This window comes from Lagenorhynchus albirostris, chromosome 20 (genome assembly GCF_949774975.1).
Source record: "Lagenorhynchus albirostris chromosome 20, mLagAlb1.1, whole genome shotgun sequence".
Classification (NCBI taxonomy): Eukaryota; Metazoa; Chordata; class Mammalia; order Artiodactyla; family Delphinidae; genus Lagenorhynchus; species Lagenorhynchus albirostris.
The window spans coordinates 34,602,021-34,624,223 of record NC_083114.1 but is presented as its reverse complement, the minus strand read 5'-3'; the positions used below and the strand labels follow the sequence as shown (position 1 = coordinate 34,624,223).

The following is a 22,203-nucleotide window of genomic DNA, read 5'->3' as shown; positions in this document are numbered from 1 at the left end:
TCTGCATGCTATTAATCTTCTGACTGGCATTAAGGAGACTTTCCATTATTCTGCTGGCCTTACTAGTTTGCATTTCTGCCTTGCAGATTTCCGGGGAAGAGGCTACAGTGGAGAGAGGGGCTACAGAGGTCGTGGGGGCAGAGGTGGAGACCGAGGCGGCTATGGTGGAGACCGAAGTGGGGGCGGCTATGGTGGAGACAGAAGTGGCAGCGGTGGCTACGGAGGGGACAGAAGTGGGGGTGGTTATGGGGGGGACCGAGGAGGTGGCTATGGGGGGGACCGTGGTGGTGGCTATGGAGGAGACCGAGGCGGCGGCTACGGAGGAGAGCGAAGTGGGGGGGGCTACGGAGGAGACCGTGGTGGTGGTGGCTACAGTGGGGACCGAAGTGGAGGCTACGGAGGAGACAGGAGTGGCGGCGGCTATGGAGGAGACCGAGGTGGCTATGGAGGCAAAATGGGAGGAAGGTGAGTATTAGAATGTACATACTAACCTTTCTACCTCACTGCTCTTAGATTTTAGAGTCTGAGCCCTTTTCATCACATTTTCTTCCTGTCCAGTTTTTTAGAAGTTGAATTTCCCATTGTCACCTCTTTCAGTTAGGTTGGAGAAGATCCCTTTAGTTTCCTGTTTAGCAATTCCTAAAATTTGTTTTGGAAATTCTTATTCATGATTTTTATATTTGGATGAATGTAGGTAAATGTGTGTGTATTCTTTCTCATAGCTGAAGATAATTGAGATGGAGAGATGATTTGAAACTGTATGTAAATCAGGCATTCTTAATCTAAGTGAGGGGAGAGCACACCTTTTATAGGAGTGTGCTTTTATAGGAGTGTGCTTTTTTTTTTTAGCAAATCACACGTGCTACCCTGCAGTTGTTTCTCTGGAGATTCTGTTACACCTTTTCCAGATGAAAATCACTGGTGGTACTGATGGGAGTGTGCTATGCACGTGAAAGCTGTAGAGGCAAAAAAAGTTGAATAACCAGTGATGTAAAATAACTTCAGTTACTGTGCCAGAGACAATATAGGGTAGCAAGAATTAGTAAAGCATGTAGTTAAGAGCACAGAGTTTGGAGACAGACTGTCTTCTTTCAAATCCTGGCTCCACCACTTATTAGCTGCTTGATAAGCAAGTTACTTAACCCTTTGGAGTGTCAGTATTCTCATCTGTAAAATGGGGCTAATGATATCTCCTTCGTGGAGTTGCATTAGATTATGTTACAACGGTGGCCATGGTAACCATGCCATGCCGTGGGGCCATGGTAATCACTGTATAATTGTTAGCTATTAGTAATTATCATCTATTAAACACTTCTTACTGTGTGGCAAATCCTGTGAAAGTGTCTTTGTATACTTTAGTTCTAGTCCTTCTGTCAACCCCAGAGGTAGATGTACTTGCCATTTTACAGAGTTAGAAATGTTGAGTAACTTTTCCAAGATCGCATAGTAAGTGGCAGGTCCAGAATTCTTACATGAAAGTGTTTGCTTGATTATTCCACTATACTGCTCTTCTTTTTAGAGTTCTGGAATGGCAGTCTCTGACCTGAAATACCACAGTGGTTTAGAGTCCTTATTCTAGATGGAAAAATTTTTAAGAGAGTTAGTGATAGCAGGGCTTCTAGGAACTTTGTATGTCTTAAAGCTGATAAATTAGACATTTCGTAAGCACCTTCTAGGAGCAGAGAAATATATTAGGCATGGTGTCATTCTTATAGAAATTGTCAAGCTGATGCCAGTCACCAGCACCCTGAAGAAGTGTCTGATGCTTTCCCCTGGTAGAAAATTAGAATTTAGTCTGGCTCTTTATTTTTCATTCCTAGAAACGACTACAGAAATGAGCAGCGCAACCGACCATACTGATGACTGTTTTGAATGTTCCTTTGTCTCTGACATGATCCATAGTGAAATTGCCAGAGTTTTGCCTGCTGCTTTCCTCGTGGCCTCTTCTTGCGTAGTGAAATTAAGTGACATTTGGATTTTTATTTGGGTGGGAGGGCTGGGACAGTTTTCCTTTTAGAAATGTCCATCGAAATATCCCCCTTTAGTTTCCAGCCTTATCCTTCCCAACCCTTGAAGCTAAGTGCGTTGTAAAATATTGCCAAAATGGAAAGTGTTTTGTAATACTGCAATAAAGGATGTTTGTTTTGTGGACTTTCGTACATTAGTGCATTGTTCTGTCACACTCAGGATGCAGTCACAGCAGATTCGAACTCTAAAGAATTAGGAAATGAATTCTACTTCATGAAATTAAAATGTTACTTCCAACCATATTTATTGAGTTCCTACTCCATTTAGAATAGTAGTTTCCAAGCATGACTGCATGTCAGAACCACAAGAGGAGGTTGTCAAAATTCCAGATTCCTAGGCCTCACCCCAGGTCTACTGGATCAGAAATTGGTGGGGAGGTAGAGCTGGGAATCTTAATTTATCTTTAGATCACCAGGTGGTTTTGATAAAAACCAGGTTTACAGCTGAGAACCATTTATTTAGGGCAGTGTTCTAGACGCTGGGAATATGGGGGTCCAAGGGCTAGGAAGGAAGAGTAAGGGTTTGACAAACCAGGGTTAAGATACCAATATACATAATGTGTTATTTGATATTCTTTAAAAAACTATTTTTCCTACCCTTACCAAGGGTAAGGCACTGCATCAGATGCTGGATATATTACTCATCAAGCAAACAGAGAGTATATAGTCTGATAAGTGCTCTGGTAAGAATAGTACAAGGTGCTTTGAGGGCTGGTTGGAAGGATACTTAATCCAGTCATGGGGGATTGGGAAAGCTTGGTGAGCCTTGAGGGAAGAGTAGGAATTGGCTAAGTAAAGAGGCTGGGGTGAGGAATTGGTGTTCCCAGCAGAAAACTGACATGAACAAATATTAATAAATCAGGAGTTAAAAGAGTGAGGAACAGGCTGTGCCCTTGAGAATTGTATGTAGTGCACTGTGATTGGAGGAAGAAGTTTAAGAATGGGCATGCAAAAGATAAGACTGGAGAGGTAAGCCAGCTCTACGATAAGGTCCTTGCATTTCATTTTCCCCCTGCCTCCATATGGGGAGTCATTAAAAGATTTTAGGCAGGGGAATGGCCTGACCTGAGTGGCATCAACTGAAAGATAATTATGGCTGCCTAGTAGAGAGGCTGGACTGGAGACAGAATGGTATACCAGGTGAGAGATGATACAGGTCTGAGCTCAGATAGTGACTGGATGAGGAGGAGATAATAGATTTGAGAAGTGAAGGGGTATATTTGATGGGATTTGGCTGAATGTCAGAAGTAGTGGGGAGAAAAGAGTCAGGTTTCTGGCCTGGGCAGTTGGGTAGATGTGCTGTTCATTGAAATAGGAAACACTGGAAAAGGAAACAGGTTTGGGAGTAAGATGAGGGAAATTAATTCAGTTGTGGGTAAGTAGAATTTGGGGCACTTGTGAATGTCCCTTCCAAGTAGGGACATTCAGTCAGCAGCTGGGTGTGCAAATCTGCAGCTCAGAGAACAGCAGCACTGAACATTACGTGCCACTGATGTTCCTTACTGACTTCTGTCTCCTTTGCTAGCTTTACTTGCCCTTTACGTGTTAGAAGTTTCTCAGTTTGTTCTGATCCCCTTTCTTCTATTTATACACACTTGTTAAAAAAATATTTATTTATTTATTTTTGGCTGCGTTGGGTCTTCGTTGCTGCGTGCGGGCTTTCTCTAGTGGCGGTGAGTGGGGGCTAAGCTTCGTTGTGGTGCATGGGCTTCTCATTGCGGTGGCTTCTCTTGTTGCAGAGCACAGGCTCACGCAGGCTTCAGTAGTTGTGCTGCATGGGCTTCAGTAGTTGTGGCGCACGGGCTTCGTTGCTCCGCGGCATGTGGGATCTTTCTGGACCAGGGCTCGAACCTGTGTCCCCTGTATCGGCAGGCGGATTCTTCTTAACCACTGCGCCACCAGGAAAGCCCCTATACTCACTTTTATCCTGGGTTTTATATGGTGATGACTACACCAAATTTATGTCTCCAGTCTGTCTTCTTCCCTTAACTCTGCATTATATCCAGCTGCCTACTTGACTTTTCCACTAGGATGTATTTAACATAACTTTTTTTTTTTTGGTGACTCCGCTGGGACTGAACAGAACTTCTGATCTCCAAATCAGTTTCTTTCTTCCTGGTCTTCCTCATCTCAGTCTTAATCTACCCAAATCAGATCAGATAAAAAACCTAGAACTTACATTTGATTTCTCTTTCACTCATCCCATACTTGCAGGTCCTTTTAATTCTACCTCCAAAATATATCCTGAAACCATCTTTATATTCTTAGTTCTAATCCTGGTACAAGCTACAGTCATCACTTTTCTGGATAACTGCAATAGCCCATTAATAGGTCCCCCACAATCTTGCCCCTCTAAAATCTATTCTTCACACAGCAGCTAAACAATATGGTAATGATGTAAATCAACCTATATGTCATGCCTCTTTAAAACCCTTTCAGTGACCTCCCATTGTATGTTGGCTATAAATTCCTTACCTTGGCTTACCAAGCCCTGTATGATCTGGCCTTTGTCTCCACAACCTCATAGGAGAATATTTTTCCATACTAGCCTTACCTTAACCACATTGGTCCTAATCTTGACGGTACAAAACGTGCTTCTGTTTTAGTATCTTTGCGTGTGCTTTGTGCAGGATTCTCTTTCCTCATATTCACATGGTTGACTCCTTTTCATAACAATGTTGGGTCAAATCCCAGCCTCCCTCCCAGGTGTTTGCTGACCTTCGTATCTAAAATACTTCTTCCAGTCACACACACATCATCTCTTAATGATGTCCTCACAGTACTTATCACTATATGAAACGATCTTTTTGTGGTTAATTTCTCTCCTCCATTAGAATGTAAGTTCCAGGAGAGTAGGGAACCTCTTCTGATGTTCACTGTTCTACCCCAGTACCTAGGTAGGTACTCAATGAATATTGACTAAATGAAAGACTCTATTATTATAGATTTGAGCCATTAGTATATAAATGGTAATTAAAGTGATGAGAGTGGATATGATTAAAATAAGACTAGTGTAGTGGTTTTCCATCTTAGCTGGATACTAGAAGTAGCTAGCAACTTTTTTAAAATGCAGAAGATGTCTGGGCTCCACTCCAGAACAATGGAATCTGTGAGGCCTGGGACATTTAAAAAACAAAAGCCCCAATTGATTCTAATGGTTTTGGAGTCTAGAGAGAAAAGAGCCTAGGACAAAACCCTGAGAAGTACCAATATTTAAGAGATAATAGGAAATTCCCTGGTGGTCCAGTGGTTAGGACTCCTTGCTTTCACAGCTGAGGGCCTGGGTTCCTCCCTGGTTGGGGAACTAAGATCCCACAAACCACGTGGTGCAGCCAAAAATAAAAAAAATAATAATAGAAGAGGATACTGAAACAGACTGGGAATACCAGTGAGGTGTCAGTGGAACCCAAGGGAAGAGTGGACTACAAGGAGGGAGAAACTAATGGGGTCAAGTGCTCGAGTTGGCCAAGTCACATAAAGGATAGAAAGCATTCATTGTATGTAGCAATACGGAGGTTATAAATTATCTTTGCATGAGATTTCTCAACCTTGGTGCTACTCACATTTTGGGTTGGATAATTATTTGTTGTGGAGGGCTGCCCTGTGCTATGTATAGGATATTTAGCCACATCCCTGCCCTCTACCGCAAGACACCAGTAGCAGCCCCCAATTGTGACAACCAAAAATGTCTCCCGACATTGCCAAGTGTCCCTTGGAGGGGGCAGAATTGTCCCTTTTGAGAACTACTGCCTTAGCAAAAGCAGTTTTGGTAGAGAATTGAATTCTGAACCCAAACTGAAGTAGGGTAATAAATAATAGAAATTAGAGAAATGGAGACAGGTAGTGTGGACAACTATTTAAGAATCTTGATTATGAAGGATGATTAGAGGTGAGGTGAGCTAAGGAGAGGAGGCATCTAGAAAGGGTTATGGGTTTGTGGGAGGTTATTTTTAAGATGGATGGGAATTGATCATGTTTATACACTATTTGAAAGGAAATGGGGAAAATTGATATTCAAATTCCTTGAAGGAGTGGCACCCAAGACACTGGTGGAGGATTTTGCCTCGGAAGAGGAGAGTGCCTCTTGCACTGTAATGGAGCTAAGGTTAGTGCAGATGCTGATAATCGTAGTAACAGATGACTGACATTTATTGGGAGCTTACTGTATGCCAGGCAATTATAAGCAATCCGTATGTGTTAACTCATTTAATTCTCATAACAATGCTGTGAGGCAAGGAGGTATAGGGAAAAATATTCCTTTTGAATGTAAAATCAGAGAAGAGGTGAATAGTGTAAATGATTTTGATTGCTACTGGAAAGGGGCTTTTAGAAGGGACACTGAGGAACAGAGACCCTGAAAGGTTAAGCAACTTACCCAAGATCACATCTCTAGTAAGTTACAGAGCTAGGATACTAACCAGAGTATCTGGCCTTAGAGCCTGTGCTATCAACTACTGTATACAAGGATTCTTATAACAGGTGGCAAGAAGTTGAGGTAATTTCATCTGATGTTTTTAATTTTTTTCCCCCGAAGAGAAATTATAATGGCCTACTGAGAGTTGGGGAGTAATAAGATAGAAAGTTTGAAGAGCCTGTAGGAAATGTGAAGAGAGCAGAGAAGGCTTGAAATTGTAACTAGGAACCCATAAAATTGCCAGACAGCAATAAGAACTCAGTTAAGATAGGAAGCAAGTATTTTGAGGGAACCAGTCTATGGATGTGTGAGTTTTCTCCACTATAATCAGCAACCTGGTTATAGGATCAGAGGCAATTTGATTCGGGGTTGGGAATTTTACTAGTCAGAGAGAGAGATGATAGTGGAAGTATAAGAATAGTGAGAATAGTGGTTGATGGATGGAGTCCCAGCTGAGTAGAAATTTAAAAAGTAAGAGGGGGCTAACGGAGAACGTAGGGAAGTCAAGACCTTAGTGTTATTGATGAGATTCAGAGGCCTGGTAGTGGGGATAAAAAGAGCTGGAGAGATAGAAGGTTTGGGTCAGAAAGTAGATGTTCACGATTTTGTAGATGGAGAAATTCCTGGGGATGACTAGGGCTAAGTGTGGCCATGGAAGTAGGTAGCTGAAGTGAAAGAGAGGGAAAAGCCTTTGTAGTTGAGCTGAGGGACTGAGGAACTGAGGTGTTGGATGGTTGTCCATAGGGATGGTGATAGCAAGACTAAGATTCAGGCAATGAATGAGACAAAATAGGGAAGTGGGCCAGAGGGTGGGATAGCTCGTTTGAGAGCCAAGACCCTTGGAGAAACAATGACAGGACATTGTGACATTGGAAGGAATGTAGGAGGATGAGCAACACCTGACATTTCAGGAAGAAGCCAGTTCAAGAGCAAGGTTTCAGTTATAGCACAGAGATGGGGGAGAATGTTTGAGGAAGAGGTATAGAGGTAGAGGGTATAAATCCTTTTTTTTTTTTTTTTTGCCATCAGTGGGAGTATCCAGAGATCCCATTAGAAAGCGAGGAGAGGTAAGAGGGGGACTTACATTTTGGATGGTGTCCAAAAATCCATCCCAACATATCCTGATGGCTGAGAAAAGTGGGCATTTCAGGCCTCTGAGAGAAGTTGGCCACAGCTTGGATTAAGTGTGTTTCTAAGAATATTGAATATAGGTAGCTCTGGTACTGGGAAGGCTCTGGTACCTTGGTGGCATACCAGACGGTCGGTGCTCTATGCAGACCTTTATGCTCCGTGCTGTCTTTTTTTTTTTAATATTTATTGTATTTATTTTCTTTATCTTTTTTTTTTTTTGGCTGCATCGGGTCTTAGTTGTGGCACGTGGGATCTTCGTTGAGGCATGTGGGATCTTTTGTTGCTGCGTGCATGCTTCCCTAGTTGTGTGCGGGCTTCTCTCTAGTTGTGGCATGCGGGTTTTCTCTTCTCTAGTTGTGGTGCGCGGGCTCCAGAGCGTGTGGGCTCTGCAGTTTGCGGCACGTGGGCTCTCTTGTTGAGGCGTGTGAGCTCAGTAGTTGTGGCACTCAGGCTTATTTGCCCTGCGGCATGTGGGATCTTAGTTCCCCGACTAGGGATTGAACCCACGTCCCCTGCATTAGAAGGTGGATTCTTTACCACTGGACCACCAGGGAAGTCCCCTTGGTGCTGCCTTAAATCTTCTGGTGAGGACTGGTGAAATTATTATTGAGGTCCTACTGAGCAGAGACTGGTATCTGGCTGAGTAATGAGACATCCCCTGGAGAGACCCATAAGTATGGAAGAGGACGGGTTGGAAATCTGTGGGCAGGACTTTGCAGGAGTTGAGAGCCTGAATTATGTAGTTAATAAGGCCTTGTTTGTATCCACAGGCTATCAAGGCCCAGGGAAATTTAGGTTAGGTTGCTCACCGGTGCAAACCTACAGAGTGGGCAAAAGAAAATAATCATTTTTCCATCTTTGGTCTTTGTGCCACACTATTAGAGGCAGTGTTGCTTATACCCCAGAATAGTGAAACTACTCTTTTGGTTTTTACTTACAACTCTGTGAAGCAAAACATGAATTTGGAAGTGGTAGGGCAGGTGGGCAGATAAATCTCATTGACATACCATGCTGGATTCAGAATAACTGGACTACTCTAGGACCTGGAATGTGGGGAAGTAGAAGAGAACATTTATGTCACTTTGGGCTTTCCTACTCGATGGGAAGAACGTGACCTCTCATTAGACGACTCAGTAAGACTGAGGAAGTAAAAGGACTTTTTAAATCTCTGGTGGTCACGGGCTCACATGGCAACACTGAAGAGAGGAAAGGAGAGAAAAGAAGTCCACATTTGAGTGCCTATTATGGAATGCCAGGCACCATTAGGCTTTATATTATTGTTTAATCTTCATAGGAGCCCTCAAAAGTAGTATGCATTGATCTGTTCATATCGTAGGTGAGGAAACAGAAAGGTTCAATAACTTGTCCAAAGTCAAAGATAAAGTGAGTAATGGACCCTAGGATTTGATTTCAGATTTGTCTGACTCTGAAGTCTGGGCTTTTCCTTTCTGATGGAGGATGTAGCTTTTTGGGATTGGTGTGATTGGTCCTATTGGCAAAGGGAAACTGAAGCCTTCAGTAAAAATAAGGGAGAATCTAAGGCAGTCTTAGAGAGTAAATAGTCTGTCAAAGGGAATGACCCTGAGGTAGGTAGAAAGCAGGTGTAAGATAAGAGACAGAAGAAAGGATGGTTCGTCTTGATTAAGCCTAATTTATCTCTTGACCACTGATAGGAAAGGGGGGGGCAAGTTAGTAAGAGGAAATGATCCAATAGCCAAGCTTTCCAGGATATTCTCCCATTTTCCCCTCAGCAGCCACCTCTGGGCAGAGGCTCAGCTTTAGCTTTGTCATCAAATTCTGGGCATAGACAAGGACTTGATTTAGGAAGGCAGGCTGGCTGTCCAGAGCAGCCTTGTCTCGTGGAAAGGACATGTGGCTGAGTAGGGGAGTGGCCAGCCAGGAGTGAGGTGACCTATGTTTCAGTGCAGCCCATGAGGAAGGGAACAGTAGTGGTAGGTGGAGTGATGCTCGTTTATTCTTGGAAGATAAGTATAGATTATTTTCTCAGGGGAGCCTGAGAAGCATCCTTAAAGAGAGAGTGGGAACTCAGCCAAAAGAACTGACCTAATTGGAGGTCTCAGCAAGGATCCGGAGCTGTTTCCTGATCCCTCGTGTCCAGGACCCTGTGGCCTGTGACTTGTGTTTTTGTGGTTTAGAGAAACAGGATGGAAAGGCAGAGGTACCAGACCCTTTCTGGGCATTTAACTTCTTCTGTTGGTCTGACGTGGCACTGGACTTTGTAAGAAACAAGGGGTTCAGCTGTGCAAGTTGAACGTCTTGGATATTTAACTCTTCTGGTTTCTCAGGCTCTTTCCGGAACCTCGTGAACTCTACGTTCATGCTGGTCTTAGGCACTTCATGTACAAAGAGAACCTTGTTCTTCAGCTTGTTTTGGATCCAGGGATCAGTCGAGGCCAAAAGAATTAATGTTTCTTGTAGCTGCATTGAAACAAAGGCCCTGTGGCTGGCTCACTTCAGGCCAATGCTGGGAGGGGAGGGGGAGCTCTGTCTACAGGCCCTTCTGGTCCCAGGGAATGAGGTCAAGGGGACAGTGTCTACGGGCGTATTCCCCTCTCCTCCCCTCTGACAAAGAGCACGTGGCGTGAGGATAGGTGGGAGAGGCTTGGAGGAAGGGTTGAGAAGAGGTGGGCGGGGATGCCTTACGCTCTTTTTCACAGACGGGCTCTTTTCCACATCCAGCATGTCTAGGACCAGGTGGAACACTTGTGGGCTGCGGATCCCCAGGACACCCTGGCAGAGGCAGGATGAGGGCGCCTAAATAGCCGGCCCCAGGAAGATGCCCTGTCTACACTCTTCCATTCTAGTGCCCTTGTAATGACCCTGTGCCTGGAGAGGAGATATGGCTTCGCAGCAGAGGAAGCACTTTCCTTGCCTTTTGGGGCCACTTCATTGGGTTCCAGTACAATTTTTTCACCAGAAGAGTCAAGATAGTTTCTACATGTAATATCTAAGCAATGCCCCTCACACCCTTCTCCTGTCCCTTATCCCACCCACCTCCAGTCCTGAAGAAAATCTTTTCCTGAACTCCTGATAGGGCTGGAATTCTAAAATAAAAAAGCAAGCAAACAACCTCCCCAAACTTTACAGCCCTTTCTTCCCTTCAGTAACTGCTGGACTGCCTGCTCCCCCTGCCATCAAAACATCTGGTCAGAGTAGCAGAGCTGGCCTTACCAAAGAGATGACTGCTTCCTGGCGTGCAGTGGCATTTGAGCTCATCAGTTGCCTGGAGAAGGGAGTGAGTGTGTTGTGGTCCAGTTAAGGGGAGGGCAGGAAGGCTGGCTGCTTCTTACAGTCCAGAGTGAGTCAGGCATAAAGCTGATGTGTGATGTTAATTTTATTAACTTCCCCTTCTTATTTCTTGGGTGAGGAAAGGGGCTGGGAGGGGAAAGGTAGGTACTACAATTTTCCAGGGGGCACTAAATGATGATCAGCACTCACATCTGTCCAGAACATTACCTTTTACAAGTCCCTTTCATGTCCTCATCTTAATCGGAGCTTTATAGCAACCCTGAGTGGTAGGTATTATCAGCCCCTTTTTACAGATGAAGAAAAGCCCAGAGGTCAAAGAGTGACTTGGCCAGGGGCACAGGCAAGTGCGAGCTGAGAATGGGCCGTAGGTTCTCAGCTCTCTCTGACCCTCTGTCCCCTTCTCACAGCCTAGGATTTGGCCCTGGCAGTTCCCAGCCCAAGCCACTCACGCCTCCACCAAGTTCATCATTGTGGGCTTCATCTTGAGCTCTTCCACAGTTTCAGCAACAGCCTGCCTCATAGCCTGAAGAGGGATTAAGGTGAGACAAGGATTCAGGGGTGTACCCTTAAGTGCTTCTCAAACCTTATTGAATGTTTACTTTGTGCTACATATATGATCCTTGCCTCGAGGAGCTCATGCTCTGGTGGGGAAAGCAGACAAGTGGAACAGTCAGTCACACTCCTGAACTAAGTGTAGGGGCAATAGGAGGGTCTCCTAGCTCAGTCTGGGTACCAGGAAGACTTCCTGGAGGAAGTGATGCCTCAGCTGAAACCTGAACATGGAACATGAGTTAACCAGGTAGAGGGCTGGGGGCAGATTTCCCGGGCAACAGAGAGAGCATGTACAGAAGCCTGGAGGCAAGAGAGAGCACAGAGAGGTTAGGGAGCAGAAAACAGTTCAGTTTAGCTAGGTGACCAAATGGACTCTTCAGAGTGGGGCACTCTGAGTAATTACACTGGGACCATAGGTATAAATCAGGACGGGGTGTTCCTAAGCACAGCTGGTGTGTGGCTCTGAGCGGGAGTGTAGTGGGGCTAGAGAGGTAGGCAGGACTTGGGTGGTGAAGGGCAGTGTAAGCCCTTCTGAGGGCTTGGGGGGCGTTTGAGAAGTTCTATGCAGAGGTGAGCCGCAATCTGATTCACAGTTTAGAAAAATCTCTTCAGCAGTTCTGTGGCTGGTTTTGTAGCAAGATATAACAAAGATAAAAGCAAGGGAGCACAGAGGAAGGCAGGGTGATTCTGTTGTTGGTGGTCTGGGAAAGCTTCCCATAGGAGGTGTTGTTTGGACTGGCTTGAAAGGGACAATCGTATTTTAATGGGCAGAAGGAGAAATGAGTTACTTACCAGTGGGACTGAAAGCATGCGGCAGTTTTCCACCTTGCAGAGGAGGGAGAGGTGACTCAGGGCATTTTAAGCTGAGAGAACGGCCCGCATGAAGGCAAGGTGGCTTGAAAACAGGGGCTGCATTAGGGTGAATGTGATGCTTTGGGGGGCAGCGTGGTGAGAACCAAGCCAGGGGGGTCTTTAGAGAAAGGTAGAGAGACAGGTATGAGCTGCCTGGACTTGGGAGTTTTGGTCTCACTTACGAAGAAGGGTTCATTATACGTCTTCCTCCTGAGCAGGTCAAACGTGAGTCCTTCCAGGCCCTGTGCCTGGATCTGTTCCAGCCCAATGGTCTTGAGCATCTGGCTGGCTTCAAAACGGTGCTGAGGGCAGGGGTGGGGAAGGCATGAAGGATAGACTCCCTGTCCTAGTCCTGGAGAAGGCAGGGTACTAGGCAGCCCTAGAGCTTACCTCAAGGACACTGGAATAGCACAGCTGGTCTAGGATGGTCCTGATGACCGTGGCTGAGTGCACACCCATTATCTTGACCAGCATACTGAGTGCCTGTGGAGGTGGGCAGGGCAGGCTGGGGTATACCAGGCCAAGAGGCATCTGGATGGCCAAACAGGCTCGAGGGCTAGAACTTGTAGGGAATAGGTGGGGTCCTTTCTCCTCCCTCTTGGCCTCGTGAGTGAGAGCGTAAGTTCACGTGCACACACATGTACATACGTGCATGAACACCCATACACATCGAATGTACACGGACATGTGTACATTTAGCGTCCATGCAACCCTGTACTCATATGTATATACATACTGACAAAACACACAGAGACCCTGTGGTGCTCCTTGCGGGAGCTTCTTTTCTCTGGGATGAGGATGACAGGGTCCAGACCCCACCAGTCAGCAGCGGTTCCCCAGTGCTCCCCAGGGAGCTCGTCCTCCTGCCCCTCACACCTGCATCTGCTGGGTCTTCGGCCCTTGGTGCAGGCACTGCAGCAGGTACTCTCGGGCTGTGCTGCTACAGGGCCTCAGGAACCCCAAGCACAGGGCCGCCTCCACTGCTGCCTTGTTCCCTGACTTCTTTATCAGCATCTGCAGCACAGGCACCAGCTTCTCTCCATCCTCGATCTGAGTCCTCTGAGAGGGAGATGAGGGACATGGGTGGTGGGACTATGTCTTCGGCCAGGCTTTGTCAGGAAGGCAATTCATTACTGCTTCCAGACCATCCTCCCTCCTCCTTAAGGTGAATCTCACGTCATGAGATTATTTTACCCACTTCCCTTATTTTTGCTGTCATCTACTTGCCCCTATGCCGCATCCTTTCATTTCTCTATGACTTTTCTTGTGGATGGATCAATGTTACTCTCTAACACTTCTGCCGTCTTAATTCCTAATTCCACAGAGAGACTTTATCATTACCCATTACTGCAACTTCTCTATGACCCCTCCCCCCCATCTTTCTGGTTCTCCTCTGATGTCAACAACTGTTGGACTCCACAAAGACTAACGATTCACTGATCACCTTGTCACTGCTCCTCACTTTCTTCCCTCTTTACCCAGCTTCAGTTCCACGGTCCTGCTCACTCAACTCCTTTACCCCCTCTTGCTTCATTGTACTCAGCTCTCCACCAACGCTGCGCCTGCACTTCCTGGCGGGAAACAAAGTTATGATGACTAATCTCACTTGAAATGTATGAACACAGACCTTGTGTAGATCCTTAATGCTGCCTAGTGATTAGACTGCTTTTCCCTGGGCAATTCTCTTTCCCACCGTTCTAATTCATTCTCTTCCCTCTGGAATCTCTAATACTTCTTCCTCTATTCTCTTAAGTTGATGACCTTGCTTCCTACTTTACTGAGCAAATAAAAGCAACTAGAAAAGAAGTTCCAGAGACACTTACCACCACTTCTATCCAACTTTCAACACCTGCACCCATATGTTCTTCCTTTCCACGTGTTACAATGGACCATGACCATCTATCTAAAGTCAGTCTCTCTACTCATGTGTTCAAGCTCATCCCTTCTCATCTGCTCAAGAACATTGCTGCACAATTCTTCCCACCCTCTTCAAAATGATCATTTTCCTAATGACTGGGTCATTACACCTCAGCATTGAAGCATGCTGTTATTTTTCCTTTTTCTGGTATTTACCCCTGCTGCTGACTACAACTCTTTTCAGCAAAACTTGGAAAGTTGTCCATGCTTGCCAACTCTAACTTCTTTCCTCCCATCCTCTCTTAAACCCACCCTATTCAGGCCTTCACTCCCACCTTCCCACCAGAATGGTTCTTTTCAAAAAATATTTATTTATTTATTTGGCTGCACCGGGTCTTAGTTGTGGCATGCGGGATCTTCACTGTGGCATGTGGAATCTTTTTAGTTGCGGTGTGTGGGATCCTAGTTGCGGCATGTGGGATCTTTAGTTGTGGCATGTGGAATCTTCAGTTGCAGCATGCAGGATCTTCAGTTGCAGCACGCGGGATCTTGAGTTACAGCATGTGGGATCTAGTTCCCTGACGAGGGATTGAACCCGGGCCCCCTGCATTGGGAGTGTGGAGTCTTAGCCACTGGACCACCAGAGAAGTCCCCACAATGGTTCTTGTTAAGAAAATCAATGATTCCCTCATTGTTAAATCCATTGGATCGATTCTCAGTCCTTGTATTATTTGATATGGTTGATTTATCTCCTTTCCTTGATATATGTTCTTCACTTGATTTTCAGAATGCTGCACTCTTGTCTGTCTTCCTACCTATTGGCCACTTCTCAGTATTTACTGATTCTTCCTCTTGTCTCTGACCGCTTAACATTGGGGTGCCCCAAGGCTTGACTCTTGGTTCTTAGTGATCTCATCTAGGTGAATGACATTAAATGCTACTTATATGCTGACAACTCATAGATTTCTTCCTCTAGCTGTATATCTAACTGTTTACTTGCTGTCTCCCTTGGAGGTCCGGTAGACATCTGAAACATAACTTGTCCAAAATTGGGCTTTTGATATTATAGTACCTCCAAGCCTGTTCCACCTGCAGCTTTCTCCATGTTAGTTGGTAACAACTCCATCCTTTCAGTTTCGAGGCCAAAAACCTTGACCTCATCCTTGTTTCCTCACTGTCTTTTTTTAATTTTAATTTTTAAAATTTTTGGCTGTGTTGGGTCATTGTTGCTGCACGCGGACTTTCTCTAGTTGAGGTGAGCAGGGACTACTCTTCGTTGTGGTGTGCAGGCTTCTTATTGTCGTGGCTTCTCTTGGTGTGGAGCATGGGCTCTAGGTGCATGGGCTTCAGTAGCTGTGGCACGCGGCCTTCAGTAGTTGTGGCTCGCAGGCTGTAGAGTGCAGGCTCAGTAGTTGTGGTGCACGGACTTAGTTGCTCCACGGCACGTGGGATCTTCCCGGACCAGGGCTTGAACCCGTGTCCCCTGCATTGGCAGGCGGATTCTCAACCACTGCGCCACCAGGGAAGTGCCCCTCACTGTCTTTTATAACTCACATTTAACCTGTCAGAGTTTTGCTTTAAAAATGTATCCAGAATTGAATAACTTCTTACCAACCACACTGCAACCACCGTGGTCCAAGCCACCATCGTGTCTTACCAGGATTGCTTCAGCAGCCCCTAACGGGTCTCTCTGCTCCCACTTTTGCCTCCCATCCCTGCCCATCTTTTTTCAGCATAGCAGTAAGAGTGAACCTTTTGAAACATAAGTTAGATTATGTTACTGCTTTGCTCAAATACCTATTCCACTCAGAGTAAAAAAGCTCAAGTACTTAAAAGTCATCCAGAAGCCCACATATGGTCTAGTCTCCTTTAACATCTTTGACCCAGCTTCATTTCCTCCTGGTTTCTCTGTTCCCACTCCACTTCCTTCACATGGCCTCCTTGCTGTTCCTTGACCATGCCAAGTGTGCTCCTGCCTCGGGGCCTTTGCCTGGATTTGTCCTTCTGCCGGGATGCCTTCTCTCAGATATCTGCAAGGCTTACCCCTCGCCTTCTTGTCTGTGCTCGGATGACAACTTCCAAATGAGGCCTTCCTTGTCCTCCCTGTTTAAAAGTGCAACTCATCCCATCTCCACTCAGCATTCCTGATCACTCTCACCTTGCTACGTAATTTTTCCATTGCACTTGTCACCTCTAACATACTATATAGTTAAATTTCTTGGTTATTGCATGTCCCCCCCCCACTAGAATGTAAGCTCCACGAAAGCCGGGATCTCTGCCTGTTTGGTTTGCTGACATATCCCAAGGGCTTAGGATGGTGTCTCACACACGACAGCTGTTTAATATATGTTTGTTGAGTAAATGGATGAGTGATGAATTCTGTTTCACGTGGAGCAGCAATGGGGTCAAAGTAAGAGGACCCTAAGGGGGAAAAGTCTTGAGTAGTGTCAGCAGACTCTCTTGGTCCCTGTACCCTTTTGGCAGAGGTTTTCCTTTAATAGGTTATTTTAAGGATGATAATAATGATGATGAATTATCACTTAAAGAGTACAGGCATTGAACTAGGTGCTTTACATATATTATCTCATTTAATCTTCTCAACAATGCTATAAGATAACTACTCTATCCATTTTAGAGACGGACAAATGACACCTCTGAAAGCTGGCTTTTCAGAGGTTGTATGACCAGTTAAGTGGCTATGCCAATGCTCTGTCCAGGGAACCTATTCCACAGGGGACTCCACAAGGACAACGTCCTCCACCATCAAAGCTAGGAGCTACGTTACCTTCTCCCTGGCTTAACCCCCTGCCAACACTATCAATTACCTTGTCTTACCTCGCCCCAGTGACTGACTCTCCTCCCAATCACCTGGTCTTTGGGGACAGCAGCCCAGGAGTTCAGAGCCACCCGTAGCGCTGTCAGAGTATCCATCCTTTGCCCCTCATTTTGCCCCTTCAGCTGCTTGATGAGAGCTTGGATCACATGCTTATTCAGGCAACCTGGACGGGGAGGACCTCAGGTCAGGGCAGAGCCTCAGGGCTGCTCCTCTCTGCCAGAATCCATTTGACCCCTGTGCCTTCAAGACAGAAGCTCCAAGTACTAGGTCACAGGGTTGCCCGTCCCCTCAAGACACTAGAGCAGCTGGCTGAGCATGACGGCCGTTCCCAGAGCCCGTTCTCTCCCTCCCTCCAATCTCTTCTTGCTTTTCACCCCACCTTCCTCTCTCTGCCCAACAGTACATCAGACAATTCCCAGACCCTGCCAATGGCTAGGTTGCAGTGAGTGTACAGTCCACTCCCTTCTGTCCTTCCCCAAAGGGCAGTGTGGCTGCACTGCTTCCTTCCTCACCTCCCCCCTCTCCCCACCCAGGGAGAGGACATACTCACCCAGGATGGCCAGGGTTTGACAGGCCTCATACTTCACTTTCTCTGGGCCAGTTTGGGCCTGATTTAAGAGGCGGTGGGTGGGAACATGCCATAAGGTGGTGGAATGTCAGAGCTTTCAGGATCATCTCAGCTTAACTTTTCATTTTACAAATGAGGAAACTGAGGCCTAGAGAGTGACCTGTTTATGCTCAAACACAGGGTACAGGCAGGATGGTACGATGGAAGGAACACAACTTGGGAGTAAGACTTTAGTTCACATCCCTTTCTGGTATCTGGTAGCCACATGGCCTTGGGCCAGTCACTTGGCCTCTCGGAGCTTTCATTTTCTCGTTAGGAAAATGCAGCTACTACTACCTATTCCTAATATTGGAAGATTTAAATGAGATTCTGTGTAAGAACACAGAACCCCCCATTATAAATTGGCATATAGGCACAGGCATTGACTCAGTTAAGGTAGAGAATGAATTCAGTCCCAGTTTTCTCCTAGCTTTTTAGTTGCTCATCTTGCCTGTTAGACAAAGGGGATCTTCAGATTCCCCCTTCCCCATCCTTTTAGATCAGGCTGCCCTTTAAAGAAGCCAAGGGCATGAGATGGGGACATGCCACACAAGGCAGCTCTCTCCTCCCTGCATCTGACCCATAGTCCTTGAGCCTGGCGAGCCTTGTCAGTGCCCATGTGCCAATGCTCTACACACCTCAGGCTCTGTTTCCTCCTCTCCTGATCTCTGTGCAGCCCCAGACTCACCACCTGCCATAGTGCTTCCGTGATAAACTTGTCTCTGACGCCCAGGCACCCCAGAGCCTGCAGGAACAGGGTTAGAGGAAAGGGAAGAGACCTTGGACACCACCACCGGGAATTTCCATCCTCTGGACACAGCTGGAGTTTATTCTTGGAACATCACTCTACCCTTGCCCTCCACCTCAAGCATCTTTCTACTCCTCAGCTCAGCCAACTCCTACCTGTAACCGTGCCCCTCCACCCTTGCCACTTCTCACCTGTGCTGCATAGAGCTGCTCATCCTCTCTGGGAGATTTCAGGCTTTCTGTGAGTTCCTGCCCATCAAAGGGAGCCAGTGGAAGGGAAGAAAGGGATAAATAGAGTGCTACAACTATACTTTCAAACTGGAAGGAGCTCATCCAATCCAATCCCCTTTCCTCCTCTCCCTCCATCTTGCAGGCAGCAGGCAGGGACAGAGGGCAGAAGGATGGTGTGAGCCCCAGGTGAGGGCACCCACAGAAAGAGAGTCTCCCCATTCTCCCCCGAGCCGTGGTCCCTGACCTTTAATCTTTGCCACTTCAGCGGGTCCCCAGTAGGGTCTGAGGGCTTGGATTCCATCTGAGGTTTTATAATCAGCTTGCTCATTGGGAGATGGAGTTTTGGGATGAGGGTACCCTCTGTGAGGTACCTGTGTGAGAAATTGCACAGGCAGCCCTGGTCCTCTTGTTCCCTCCGTCCTTACTTCACAAACTCTTCTCTGCCTCTGGTCCTCAGCCCAGCTCAGAGGTGAGACCAGAGGAAGAAAGATGAGCCTCCTTCTACCCCAGGGTCTCCTCTGGGATCTGGAGGCTGACTTGCACCACGCCCAGCCCCACTCCAACCCTTTCTTCTCTTTCCTTCCTTTCCTAGAAGATGTGGAGGGCGTGGAGAACAGGAAGGGGCCCAGCACACCTAGGGCGATCTCTCATTTTCCACAGTATCTTCTGGGCCTCCCGTTCCTTTCGCTGATTGTCCAGGGTGTGCCAGTGCGCGCAGACCTCAGGCTGCCTGGAGTAGCAGTGAGGTACGGAGTTTGGCTTGCTTGGGTGCTGCCTCCAGCACTCCGGACTTGGGGGAAACTCTTCCTTTGGCATCTGGGGGGTGTGAGTGGCAGAGCAGTCACAGGGGGCATTCCTCAGCCAGGAAAAGGGCCAGGGTGAGAAGGGACTAGACGAGGGAAACAGCCCTTCAGCCTTGTCATCCGAGCTGAAGTCACAGCCACCTCCTAACCCACTGTGTGACTCGGGCAAGTTACTTCACCCCACCAAGATCTCAGTCTTCTCCTCTGCAAATTGGAGCTAATAATCCTTGTTCTCTACCCCTCCCAGGGTGGTTGTGAAGAACAAATGACATAAAGATGGTGAAGCCATTGCTGATCTGCAAATTGATCTGAGTACAGTTGGCCCTCTGTATCCGCAGGTTCCACATCCACCGATTCAACCAACCACAGATCAAAAGTATTTGGAAAATAAAAATTCCAGGAAGTTCCAAAAAACAAAACTTGAATTTGCCACGTACCCAGCAACTCTTTACATACCATTTACATTGTAATAGGTATTGTAAGTAATCTAGGGAGGATGTGTGTAGGTTACATGCAGATACCACACCACGTTATACAAGAGACTTGAATATCCATGGATGTTGGTATCCGCAGGAGTCCTGGAACCAATCCCCTGCTGATACTGAGGGACGACTGTACACAGTTTGGTTAGTTGAGCATCTCAGAGTACTTTGAAAAAGCTTTGGGCAAGGAGATGAAAAGGCAGGGGGCGAGGGAGATGTGAAGTAAAGGGGGGGGTGGAAATTCAGGCTACAGCTCCTTCATTCAGGCATTCAACAGATACTTAGTGAGCACTTACCATGTGCCAAGCACTAGGTGCTGGGGATACAGTTATCAGCCCTGCCCTCACGGAACTTAATAGTTTGGTTGGAAAAGCAGGATTTCTTCAAATAATCTATCTCTTACACAATTGTGAAACCGTAGCTCTGGTTGCAGTGGGGGGTTTTGGGTGGGTCAGGGGCTTTCTCGGAAGGTTTGGCTAGGATTCATTCCTGTCTCTTCTCAAGCCTTCCTGTCTCTACAACAGATCTCTGAGCAACAAGGAAGAGGGGCTTCAGCCAGTGGTTCCCAGTGTGGTGACTGAGAAGATCATCGTAAGAGTTCTCGGGTGATTGTCGTGACTTCAGAAAATGGGGCATTGACTCAGTCTGAGTAGGGTTGTCAGATTTAGTAAAAGCCAAGCAAATAAAAAACGGGATGTCCTGTTGAATTTTGATTCCAGGTAATGAAGGCAATATTTAGGACATATTCATACTAAAAAATATTCATTGTTTAGCTGAAATTTAGATTTAATCAGGCATCCCATTTTATCTGGCAACTCTAATGAGGAAGATCCCTGTGTTAATAAAAATGACTCATTATTAAGCCCTGCCTGCATAGCCTAAGCCTTACAGATATTGTCTCATAGCAACTTGATAAAGGGAGATGGGAAGGGGTTGGCTTGTGACAGAGGATACTCCTGAGGCTCAGGGAGGGAAAGTGACTTGTCCAAGGTCACACATAGTTAGTAGCAGCCCCAGGGGTGAGTGTCAGGGTTCTATGAACTAGCCTTAATGGGAAAGGATAGCCTCCTGCCCCTCCTACTTCAACAAAGCTCCCAGGGTGGCAGAAGTTAGGGGTCTTACCTGGTGGCAGGACAAGGGCAGGAGAACAGGAGCTGTGGCTCTTCTGAGTTCTATGGTACAAATGGGATGACAATGACAAGGGTGGATTGAAGAGTCATCCTTCCAGTCTTTCATTTATTTAGCATTAGCATTTAATGAACGCTGTATCAGGCACTGGGAGGTAAATAAGGCATAATTCCTGTTGTTCAGGGACTCATACTTTCCTGGTATCTTGGTCTGTGGAACAGTAAGATTGCCATAGCCTGGGAGCTTCTCAGAAATGCAGAGCCCCAGGCTCCACCCCAGACCTACTGAGTCAGGATCTTCATTTGAGCAGGATTCCTATGCACGTTGAAATTGGAGAAACACTGGTCTAGCAGAGTGGTTCTCAACCCTGGCTGGGTATTAGAATTATTTGAGGGAATTTTTAACATGCCTGAGTCCTACATCACACTAACTGAATCAGATTCTCTGAGGAAGGGGCCCAGGCATTTTAGAAAGCTCCCCTGAGGATCCTAATGTGCAGCTAATGGTGAAAACCACTGGTCTCATTCAGTGGTTCTCAAACTTGAGTGTGCATTAGAAAGAACTGGAGAGCTTGTTAAAACACAGATTTCCCTATCCCCAGATGAAGATTCATCCCCAGAGTGTTGATTCAGTAAATCTGGGGTGTGGTCTGAGAATTTGCTTTTCTAACAAGATACTGATGCTGCTGGTCCTGGGAACATACTTTGGGAACCACTGGTCTAGCTGGTGAGACAGAACTGTTTACTGGTGATTAACAGAGGGAAACAAATGTGAAGATGGATAAAGGCACATGTGGTCCAGATGAGGGGTCCCTAACCTGGCTGGGAGGAGCAGGGAGGGTTTCCCAGAGGAGATTATACACAAGTCAAGTCTTCAGAGCAAGTAGGAGGTAGCCAATCAGATGAGGGGGAAGAGCAGTGGGCACGAGGAATACCTGCAAACCTTGGAGTCGTAAGCATGGGGTGCAGATGAGGGGGCAGAAGCTGGGGAGACACAAAGACATCCCATCTTAGAGGGTGCTGGAGACTTACCTTGAGGGCTGTGGGGAGCCTTGAAAGTATCCAAGGGTCTGCCCTGCCTCTTCCCACGGATCTGCTGACATCACCCAGACCCCTGCCTGGGAGCTTTCCTTTTCAGGTCCCTATCCCTGACTCCACTCCTGTCCATTTCAGCCTCACCTTTGGTCCTTTCTGGATATTCCAGCCATGGGCACTTGAACATTGACCTGTTGATGTCAGAGATGTTGACTGATTTTTCGTAGTCCAT

At 46.5% G+C, this 22,203-nt stretch overlaps 2 protein-coding genes across 3 annotated transcripts in view; one reads left to right on the top strand and one right to left on the bottom strand.

Annotated features, from left to right (window-relative positions):
- TAF15 (TATA-box binding protein associated factor 15) overlaps positions 1-2,149 on the top strand; it is a 29,249-nt gene extending 27,100 nt beyond the window's left edge. For both annotated transcript variants that reach the window (XM_060134350.1, XM_060134351.1), the window contains exons 15-16: positions 87-465; positions 1,821-2,149. In XM_060134350.1, coding sequence (XP_059990333.1) covers positions 87-465; positions 1,821-1,860 — 419 coding nt within the window. In that variant the 3' untranslated portion in view covers positions 1,861-2,149. The remainder of the gene's footprint in view (positions 1-86; positions 466-1,820) is intronic.
- Positions 2,150-9,636: 7,487 nt separating this feature from the next.
- HEATR9 (HEAT repeat containing 9) lies at positions 9,637-22,203 on the bottom strand. Its single transcript, XM_060135715.1, has 15 exons — positions 22,116-22,203; positions 20,932-20,981; positions 19,159-19,340; positions 18,769-18,895; positions 18,486-18,542; positions 18,235-18,291; positions 17,490-17,547; positions 16,972-17,102; positions 13,123-13,305; positions 12,637-12,729; positions 12,429-12,548; positions 11,292-11,365; positions 10,765-10,816; positions 10,237-10,323; positions 9,637-10,011 (listed from the first exon to the last, which is right to left on the bottom strand). The coding sequence occupies exons 1-15, from the start codon at positions 22,201-22,203 to the stop codon at positions 9,637-9,639; spliced, it is 1,734 nt and encodes a 577-aa protein (XP_059991698.1).

Excerpts from the sequence above, each read along its gene's own strand:
- HEATR9 (XM_060135715.1), bottom strand. The coding sequence starts at position 22,203 with ATGGACTACGAAAAATCAGTCAACATCTCTGACATCAACAGGTCAATG. Across the intron at positions 12,730-13,122 it reads CGAAGACCCAGCAGATGCAG|GCACTCAGTATGCTGGTCAA; the intron begins GTGTGAGGGGCA and ends CCACCTCCACAG. Across the intron at positions 10,012-10,236 it reads GCCCGTCTGTGAAAAAGAGC|CTACAAGAAACATTAATTCT; the intron begins GTAAGGCATCCC and ends GTTTCAATGCAG.